This window comes from Sphaeramia orbicularis, chromosome 10 (genome assembly GCF_902148855.1).
Source record: "Sphaeramia orbicularis chromosome 10, fSphaOr1.1, whole genome shotgun sequence".
Lineage (NCBI taxonomy): Eukaryota > Metazoa > Chordata > Actinopteri > Kurtiformes > Apogonidae > Sphaeramia > Sphaeramia orbicularis.
This window is the reverse complement of record NC_043966.1, coordinates 14,038,114-14,049,239: the sequence shown is the minus strand read 5'-3', so window position 1 is coordinate 14,049,239 and position 11,126 is coordinate 14,038,114. Positions and strand designations below refer to the sequence as shown.

Below are 11,126 nucleotides of genomic sequence, written 5' to 3'. Positions count from 1 at the left end.
GTGGTGTTTACACTGACAGTATGACTGAAATAAACACATTAAGCCATGCTGGGCTTTCTTATCAAAGCAATCCCCATGGAGTGCCGGTTGACATGGACACAGTAAATATAGCTGGGAACACTTTGCCAACCGTGCAACCGAAGTGTAGCTCTGTCTGATCCTCAGTTGGCTGCAATTAATCAGTAGTTTGTACGCCTAATGAATGTAACTGACACTGGAGGGGTATATACTAGACCATGAAATCACTTTAGTCATATTGCAGCTTTACATTAGCAGGATTGGTAATATTACTAAAGTTGAAAACACTGACCTCTTTAACTGTCATTGTAATCATGTTCCTGTGTTTGCAGGAAATGAGATCGACCTGGTATTTTATGCACTGAAGGCTAGGCTAGCTAACACCCCAAGATAAATCACTGCAGCCAATGACGGGGTGTTTTATCTCAGCAGTACAAGTACCTAAGACAAGGTTTAGGGACAGAACAATAGCGTGGTCTTGTCATGTTTGTACAGGATGTTCCAGCCAACAAAGCTACTTCTTTAGACAAGGCTGTATTATTATGAGCAGGAAACAAGATTGCGTTGATTTGTAGGAAGAAAAGTGAAAGGGACAGGGACACCATGCACTCTTAGTTTCCTTCAATACAGCTATATAGCCATTAGAATATGCATATAATGATATAATAGTTTTACCCTGAACACCGCCACCAGATATCCTTCATGTGAACGTGATAACTAGGACAGATTTGGTTGGATTTCTTATCTTTTGATAACCAACGTAGGGGACCCCTAGTGGAAGAACCCTATCAATTTCAGCTTCTCTATGAGCATTATACGCCATCCAAATGGGTGCACTTTAGTTGAAAATCAGTTTTTTGGACATAAATCAAGCAATAATAGGCAGATTGAGATCAAATTTGGTTCATATTGATCATCTTATATATGTCCATTTTCTCGCTATCATCCAGAGTTCTTATGATGTCATTTTCATATACTAGGTGGAGTTTTGTGGGGAAAAATTGGTTCTCTGACCATTATTCTGCCACTATCAGGTTGATGTAGCGCAAATTGAGTTCATATCAATTGTCTAACAATTATCTTTCTTCATGCCACTACCTTGACTTTACATGATGTCATATTTTGACACCCGGTGTTGTGCTTTTTTCCAAATGGTTGGGGGAGCAGAGGATTGGGGGAATTTCGGGGATATAACCTTGCTGTTGGCCCCTGACAGCATAAGCCTCATTTAATGTTGCAGTCAGGATGACTAGTGTTGCTATTGTTTTGAGGTGCCTTGCCTACTTGCCTTCTAGACAATAATGTCTTTATCTAATCTCTATTTAGAGTAGTGATCTAATGGCTGAAGTAACTTTGCTTTAATTGGTTTACATTGTCTTGTACTGAATCTGAACAATACAAACATTGGGGTTGGGTTTCTTTTCATTTACTCTGAGAAATTAGTAAGTTATAGCCTGTTGCCAAGCTGCTGTCACTGTCATATCTGATGGAGTTCCATTTTTCACCTCCTTACTTCATAACCATTACTTATTGTACTACTGCTGCTATTGTAAATAGACTTGGTGACATATACATTTTATGTTCTATTGTAGTATCTTCTTTATACCACCTATTTATTCTTATTCCATTTTTACATCTTTTTTAGAAAAATATTTGCATGGCTTTTTAAGTACAAGGTGAGAGAGAAATGATATCTCAATTCTCTGTATGTCCTGTGTATCTAGTATATTGACAAAATAAAATCTTTGAACCTTTGAGATAGTTTGAACAGCCTGCAGCCCTCACTGTTTATGTTCATGTCCCATAGGTCATAGTTTTTGCATCTGTGAAATCTCAGATATTTTCATTAGTCTTCACATACAGGCTACCTAGTATTCACTGTACGAGTGCATGAAATGAACTGCTGACTCCATAATGGCTGTTCCATGATGGCTCGTGTATCATTACTTTTTAATATCATCTGGCTCACTGAACTGCTCTGCAGGAATAAGGCTGAATATTTGTGGCAGGGTTGTCATTCTCTATTTTTTGCAATTTGTATGTTCATTTTAAGTGCCCCTCACTTTGTCAAAGAACAACAACCTTAGAGCTGCAATTACACACTGAAAATGCCAAGTTTTCACAGAGAAAAGTCTTTTTATTTGTTATATTCATTTGTAGGGATTTAGTCATTTTATTACCATGACATGCTTCCCCAAGCACTGATTTTCCACCTAAACAACTTCTCTTTCAACACTATTTTGCAAATGTTATGACTTCCTGAACTCATTGCAACCAAAGAACTTGCCAAACAACCCAGATAACTTTTGCTGCTATTCCAGACTGATTGTGGATGATGTCAGACTGCTATAAAGCAGTGGCACAGCATTAACAGAATACGGAGATGGGTCTGGCTATGCAAGACTACCTTCAATATGTAAATAAGTGTGATACCTTATACATTTTGGTTATTTTTCAACACCGTTTCAGTTGACTTTTTCCTTTTAACATTCATCAGGTCTTTTCAATTCTATGCTTGAGTGTGCTGTTAACAAAATGACATCGGAACAGTATCATAATGTCAGGCTTTATTTGTTCTTTCTCTTAGGTTCTAATCACCATCTACTGGCTGGGTCGTGCTGCCAACAGCTGTACCTCTTATAACGGGCCCACATTGGACCTGAAAGAGTTTGAGGGCCTGCTGTCACAGATGCGAAAGGTTTGTTTATTAAAACTGAGGAGTTAAAATCTGGTCAGCTGATGAGAAACTGAGAAGAATTCTCTGACCTATAATTAGAGGGTGCCAAGGTTGGACATTTGACTTGCAGTTCAAGTGAAATGTCCAGACAAAATGATCTGAAGCAAAGAGGTTTTCACTTATTATATGTGCAGAATGAGCACATTTGTTCACACAGTGCCCTTAGAAATCATCAGTCACCTCGCACTGCAGCTCCAGTAATGATCTCTGTAAACTGACCTTTTGTGTCTCTCCTCTTAACCTTGTTCCACCCTTTTCCAGACACAAAGGGACAGGAAAAAAGTGAGCACTAGCGAGCCCCCATAACACACACATACACACACCATAACAACCAGTCATAACCATGATGTCAGCTCCATGCAATTTATTCCACAATGTGACGTCCCTACACTGCTCTGTAAAAATGAGAAATTACTGCCAACTCTGCAAAATAGCTTTCCCAGATGTCCACACATTGCACTTGACCAAAACAAAAAGGTATTTTCCACAAAACCTATAATAATACAAACAAACTTATAATAAAATGGGCTTTAGAAAATCCCTGAAAGCCCAGATGATCAAGTCATAACAATGTGTCATTACTGTCACATTTTCACAAACCCAATCCATGTTGAGTGTAAAGTAAGGTTGTATTTTTTTGTATAGCACCTTCCAAAACCTCAAAGCAGTGTGCTGTGCAAAATAATAAAAGGGAGACATAGCACAGTAGAAACAAAAGCATAATAACCCAAGAACAAAAACACTTCAACTCTGGGAAATGATAGGTATGTGACAGAAAGAGAGAAATCCTTCTTCTCTACACCCCTGGTGACAACAATATACAATATTTTTTCAAAGATTAACAAGTTACATAATGGACGGGATCCAGGGGTCAGGAAAAGGAAGTCTTTTGGTAGACAGGAAAGGCTTTTCTCCACCTTCCATTAGTTACAAACACATGTTTCAACTGTAGACAGACAGAGGGAGGGGTCGCTGAGGTGGAAAGTGAAAAGTGCCCAGAGAAAAAGGAGTGAGGTAATCTACAAAAAGGACAAAAGCTGTTTTTATAAAGTGTGGATATTGTATGTATGAATGAATGTGAAAAGATTGCAGCTCAAAATGTGAATGTGAGTAAAACAAGCCCTTTGAATAAAGAGGAAACTCTTATGCTTTCTTAATTACTCTTTTGTCATAAGATGAGCACAAGAAAAAGATCAACAGCTGATGGGTTTATTAATTTGATTTGCTGTTTTATTTGATATTGTTGTATTTGACAGGGATAGTGCTCATTTATCAAAAGAGCCAAAAGTGAGTCAGAGTTTGGCAACAGAGCTAATTTTAATTTGTTATCTGCGACCTGATGTCAACAAACAACAGAAGAGAAACAAGCTACAATAAAGTGAACAAATCTCATATAAAGAAATGTAATAAAATAACAGAGATATAGCAGCAATCAGTACATTTCAAAACCTAATAATTGTAAAATCTTACATTTTACAGCTCTATTCAATATTCATGTTTAGTCGTTCATAAATCATTTTGAGTGTTAATCTAAAAAAGAAATGATCTTGCTTCTCCTATTGGAGTACATAACAGTGAATTGTATTTATGTCAGTTTCTACATAAGCATTTTACACATTTGCCCATTTGATTGAGCCAGACGGTGTTTGTGTTTACACGTTTAGGAGGCAGAGGAGGCAGAGAGCCCTAAACGCAGCATCAGGGACAGTGGCTATATTGACTGCTGGGACTCAGAGCGCAGTGACTCTCTCTCCCCACCACGGCACGGCCGCGAGGACTCGTTCGACAGTCTGGACTCCTTCGGCTCACGCTCACGACAGACCCCGTCGCCAGACGTCCTGGTCACCCGCGGCAGCAGCGATGGTAGGAAACAGACCACAATATTCCTAATCAAACCAAGCTCCATGCAACACCAGATGACACAGACTGTAAATAAAGATGGGTCCTCTTTGCCAACAGCGCTGAAGGTGCTAAACAATCTGTAAATTTTTTATTTACCTGTAGTAGCTAACTCTAACGGCTGTGGTTGAAGCATTGTTCTTTCAATTAAAGGTTACAGGGCATATCTACAGTGTTTTTGTGAAAGGGAAGTTATTCAGTACTGGTGCTTTGTTTGAAGTTTGGTGCACAGTTACATTATACAGATAAATGAGGCTCATTGTCCCTCTGGTGCTACTGTAGTGAAGCCCGTTCTATTCCATGTGTTTTTGCAGGATACTGCCTAGTGTTTGTCAAAGGCTATTTGAAAAAAATTGAATGATCTCAATGCAGTGCCTGTTTTGGAGTTAATTTATGATTGTTGTTTAATTTTAGCCATGTGCATTGAGAACAACTTCAGTACAGGCGGTCCTGCTACACTCACTTTAGGGATAGTGTGTGTAGGTGTGCTGTTGTGTTTTGTTTGTTGTGTGATTCCTGCCTGTAGTCTAAATTAGTAGAGAATTTATGAACTTAAGCTCTAAGTTCAGCATTAGATATCAGTAACTGAGTCACAAGGGCTCCATTCACACCAGAGGTCCGACAGTGCAGTTTGTGGATGTCTGTCAGCTGTACAGTATCTGTTGTCAATCGGAAGAAGCTGTCAAAAAGCATACATGAGCCTTGTCACAACAAATGCTGTCACCTCAGCTTGTGTGTCTAAGATGCTTTAGTTATGTAATGTTAACATAGGCTCCACTGAGATGACATCTTATGACATGTCTGTCAGTTGTTGTCAGAAGCAATAGAAAGAAATCTCACTGCAAAAAGGGGGTGTCCAAAAACAAGATAAAAACACTAAATCTGTGGAAAAAGGTACTCAAAATAAGTGAAATGATCTGTCCATGCAGAAAGATAATTTAACTTGATAAGATTCTTGAATTAAGATTGTTAAATCTAGAAATACGCATGTCTACAGGTGTATTAACACTTAAAATAAGAAATTAACTCTTTAAACAAGATAAATTATCTAACACTTCTAAATCTTTTTTTTTTTTTCTTGGTAAGAACCAAATAATTTGCAGTGCTGGTTTTAGGTTTAAAAGCTGTCGAATGCTAAAGGATGTCCATTTGGCCATTTTATCTGTCAGGTAGGGCTGCACGATTAATCGATTTTTAAATCGAAATCGGATTTTTTAATTAGGACGATTTTTAAAAAAGGGAAATCGTAAAATCGATTTCATCTCTCTCGTGCCTGCGGGCTGTGCACTTGCGGGCTCCCGTAGGCTCCTCCTATCAGTGACAGCGGTCTGTCACAGAAGTCCGTGTAATGACCGGACTTTAAATGTGTTAATGAGCCTGCAGTACTTATAGCAGTGTAAGCCGTGGCTTCACGCACGGATCCTGCAACTGAAATAGAACTGCATGCGGATCACTCATCTTACGTTGTCCCGGATCCGTACCGTACTGTCTTCTTCCGATCCAGGTCCGGGTCTCGGGGTCAGCAGCCTCAGCAGAGGAGCCCAGACAGCCCTGTGCCCAGACACATCCACCAGCTCCACAGATAGAATCCCTCCAGCGTGTCCTGGGTCGGTCTATTCCACGCACGGATCCCCCAGTTTAAAGAGAACCGCATGTGGATCACTCATATTAATGTGGTCCACGCACGCACGACTGATACCTGTCACAGACTTACATTGGTATCACTTCTGTGGGCCCAGATATATATATATATATATATATATATTTTTTTTTTTTTTTTTTTTTTTTAATTAATTAATTAATTAATTAATTTATTGAATAATTTAGTCCTCTTACTTGCTAAATTTTTCATTCACAAATGTAAGTTCTGTAACACAAAACCAAATATTATTTATTTTTTGAAAGATGTTGAACTTTATTTAAAGCTGTTTGATAAATCTGGAAACAAAAAGGCTATAAAAAAACATAAGTATTTGCTCTGATTTGGACATTGTATTATAGTGTATTCCCCCTGGCAAACTTATGTTATTTTCTTGTTGTATACATGGTTTGTATACTCTACTTCATTCAATAAAGATTTAATTAAGAAAAAATAAACTTCTGTGAGTTCATCACGTGATACTATCACAGATTTTAGGTCAGAGCAGTGCCTTGCATTGTGGGCTGCTCACGAAAATGACATGCTGACTTCTGTTGTCTTTTGTAGTTTTACCCAAAAATCAAAATCGAGTTTTTTGAGGAAAAAATCGGGATTTTTTTTTTTTTTTGCCAAAATCGTGCAGCCCTACTGTCAGGTAAAGAATGCAGTCTCTTGTGGTCATCTGATGTTTATGTATCAGATGTGTCCCCTTATATCATTGAATGTGAGCATTCTGAGCTGTAGTGTGGATACTCTGAGACACTGAACTGTAGTTTGTTCATTCTAAACTAGCATGTTGACCTGTGGGGAACCACTGGTTCTAGATGTGGTAGTTTTTATGCTGGGGAGAGCTGACTTTTGGGAAAAGATGTTAATCTATATTTTATAAGTACTGACATAAAAATTGTTTGGTAAGTCATTCTTTAAAATTTAAATGACAATTAATATATTAATACCGATATCTAAGGACTGAAGTTAGTAAATGCGTCATTCCTGTTTTTAACTTAATGTCCTGTCATGCAGTGTGGTACTGCGCTTCCCGTCAGCCGTCACGGGCATAGCAACGTGATTATAAGGCGACTGTATTCCAAAATTACCAATATCTCCCAAAATATTGGTTCTATCAACTTGCCATTTTCACTAAGCCTCTTCCTTGACCAAAAATACATAAGTGTGCCAAACTGCAGCAGTCAGCTCTTTCTGGAATTTGTGAGATTTTGCATGAGAGACATACAAACATACACACAAACAGAGTCCACTTCCCTTTTATAATCAACAAATCAACAAAACCACTGCCTTGTTTCTTCATTTCTCTGCTCTTAGACCTTGTTTTTAGTAAACAATTACATGTTGCAGCAAAGCAGTTAATTTTATTGGGTAGTATGTTTTGTATCTCTGCATGTGTGGGTTTATGTAGAATGTTCTGTATGTAAATGAATGGGTGTCTCAGGTTTGTGCTCGTCCAGACTTGCTGTATCATAGTGTTTGCGACACCTTTCAGTGGGGATTTCTAGTTCTGCCACTGAAGTCTGCACAAAAGTAGCTCTGTGCTGAGTGTTTGAGCCTATTCAGGAATACAGCTTCTCGTGAAGTGTGGAGTGAAATGACTGACAGAACGTACTAGAAAGAGGCAGAGAAGAAACCACCTGATTGAGAGACAGACAAAGACCTGAAAGAGAGGGGTGAGGTTGTTTGATTGATGATGTGGTTTCAGATCTGACACTGGATTGACCTGTCAATGATAATTGAACTGCAGAGTTTTAGTTTGAGATTACAGGGAAATTCCATGTAATAACACATCTTTATCTTTATCAAGATATCTCCAACAGGCAAAGTCTGAGTGGGATATAAGCAAATCCATCTAATATTAGCACTCTTTCATTTCATGAGTCTGTTTCAGGAGACAGGGGACAAAACAGCCCCGTTAAGAGCTTTTTTATGTCTCTTAGCAGGGTAGTTTACGGCAAATTACAATATGAACAATGCAGCCTCTTTTTGTTAATTTTTTGCCACTAGTTTCATATAAGCCGAACAGTGGGTAATTTATACAGATACACCAGAAGAGGAAGAGCATTTTAAAGATAGTGAGCACTGCAACGCATGAATAAAAATTATGTTTTTGTTTGTCTTTTATGTTTTGTAAAGAAAACTTGCACAGAGTAGATCTGACATAAATAAGAGAAGCATACAGATTATTGATTATGACTGGTACAAACAGAAGAGAAGTGCCTCGAGAAGAAGAAGGCAGAACAAGGGCTTTGTCCACTCTGCAGGAAACTGGCCCAAATTAGATCTTTTAACTCATTCTACCATTTATTTCGTTTAGCCTTTATTTGATAGATTAAGTCGAGAGAGACATGCAGCAAATGGCCTTAAGTCAGAACCAAACCCAGGCCGATGCAATAAAACCTTGGCCTACATGATCTGTGATCATAACATCATCTGTGATCCATGTAAATACAACATATAAAACACTGATTCACAATAAATATGGATAACACCTACATATTTTGGCTTACAAGTAAGGTATTTAATGAACATGTTTTTCTTGTTGTGGAGTAATTTTATGGTATGTTTTGGTACTTTTGCTGAAGGAAACGATCATAATTCCACTCATTTTACATATTTGATTAGTACAGGACTTTGACCTGTTCACTTTGGAACCTGATTTTGGCCACATTTTTAAAAATGGTGTTAACAGCCAAGTAAAAAAGATCTATTATCGGAGCAGTAAATCAGAATTGAACACTAAGGCAGATGTGGAAATAATGATTGAAATATAGCATTTCAGTTTTATCCATCTTCTACATCCAGCTGACTGGATTATTGTGATTATGCTAAATAAATGGCATCTTAAATTAGTAAAAAAACAATAATGACAATTTTGATAAACCTAAACTTTGGTCTTGTGAGTTTTATGCTGCTGTCACAGGATGACAGTAGCAGTATTTCTGCACCATTTGCCTGAAAGTTGAGTTTTCAGATTTCCTTAGACTGCTTTTAGTGCAATTATAAATTATAAAAAGAGCGTCCATTTTGAAGGCAAATATAAGTTACTAAACGGCTGTGAATCTGTTATATTGTATGTCTGTTTCAAATCAAAAACAGTCCAAAAATACAGTTTGCTTACATTTAATTACTTTACAATGCTTCGCCAACCACAGGCTGTTGATTACTGGATTGTATGTGAATTTGGCCTTTTTTAAACTTTAATGACAGCTTATAAAATGTCACAGCAGTCGTCGCTAAGTATAATGTGGGAAAACAGAGCAGAACAGGGCATCGTGTCTGTGTTTTTGTTTTGAGGGAACTGAAAAGGAAATTGCTGCCTCAAAATGTGAAACTCCTGTCACCAAGAAATCAAACTTAACTAGAAACTGGAAGTTGATATTTTCTCCCAAGAAAAATAAGGGAAAGGTCCACACTAAAACAAATTCTTCTGTTGAGATCAAGACAATGGGCCTTGTTGTTTGGTTCGGTGCTTCCTCACCCCCATAGATCAGTAGGCATAGTTTTGTAAAATATTAAATGTACATCAATGGTAATGTTAGAGTATATCTGAGGACAGGTAGAAAGTCACATGTTTACATTTTTCACAGCTATCTTTGGAACAAGTGCTGAAAGTTCAGTGTAATATGCAGTTCAGTCGTGTTCTGAAACATAGAAGATAATAAAGCCAAAGGCCAGAATCTGCATGCAGTATTTTGTGTGTTTCAGTGAATGTTATTTTCAGGCTCCTACTGTTGCTGTTGGTTATCATAATGTCAAAGTTCACTTCAGACCCAGAAGGCACACAGTAGAGAAGTGGGAATATAATAACAATGCAGCTATCAGCAAATCACAGGGCACTTTGAGAATACCCAGAACAAAAGCATCCATTTATAAATATTCACACAAACTCGCCTGAGCCAGGTTTTCCCTTCTCTGACCTTTATACAAAGCCTTTTCACTATTCAGCTCTGTAAACTGACTTCACCCTGACAGCAATTAGGGGACAGGGAGAAGAGTTTAATTCAATCTCTGACAGAAATTCAATATTGGCAATGCTCTTTTGTTTGGGCCAAGTTTGTAGATGGATACAGTGTTGATAAATGAGGCACTTTGTGTTTCTGTTGCGCGTATAGAAAACCTGTCCTCTCATCTTTCTATTTTTCCAGGGCCACACCCTCTGCCAGCTAAAGGCTATTTAAAAGAATGAACTGAATGATATCATAGAGATGGTTTTAAGGGGTTTATTTTTAGAAAATACTGCCCTGAGGTCCAGTGTTCAGGCTTTTTGAAAATAGGTTTTTCTTGTAAAAATATTTTCGCACTGCTGCTCTCACACAAAATGTGTTCTTACTTGACTTTAAATGGCTGCTTGTATTTGACATTTTGAGCCATAATATGAGCTTACCGCAGCTGAATTGACCACTGAATTGAGCCTTCTTCTCAGTTACAATTTTAACAGATTGCTAACACACTAAAATTGAATGCTTACACAAAAGGAATAAAGCATGTAACTATACCTGAAACAAAACCAAAGTGTAAACGCATTTTCTGTTGTGCACTATGTGTAATTCTGTGACACACTTCTTGCAAAACACCAGTGTTTCTTACATAAGATGCTTGATTCAGAAATTAATACTGGGGGAAAAAATGTGCAAAACATATGTGTTATGGCCCGAAGGTTCTAACATATTTAACAGAGGACACAGGAGACAAAAGGATTCAAATGGTAAAGTTCTTTATTTTTACTTGTTTAGGTTAGGTGTTGATTTTCCTATTTAACCCATCCCATGCCCTAAAACAAAAAAAAAGAACCAAAGTTTCAAAAAACAAGGGCCAAGGTGA

At 37.8% G+C, this 11,126-nt stretch overlaps 1 protein-coding gene across 12 annotated transcripts in view; it reads left to right on the top strand.

Annotated features, from left to right (window-relative positions):
* LOC115426912 (LIM and calponin homology domains-containing protein 1) overlaps nucleotides 1–11,126 on the top strand; it is a 105,334-nt gene that overhangs the window by 60,546 nt on the left and 33,662 nt on the right. For all 12 annotated transcript variants that reach the window (XM_030145176.1, XM_030145169.1, XM_030145170.1 and 9 more), the window contains 2 exons: nucleotides 2,606–2,716; nucleotides 4,420–4,618. In XM_030145176.1, coding sequence (XP_030001036.1) covers nucleotides 2,606–2,716; nucleotides 4,420–4,618 — 310 coding nt within the window. The remainder of the gene's footprint in view (nucleotides 1–2,605; nucleotides 2,717–4,419; nucleotides 4,619–11,126) is intronic.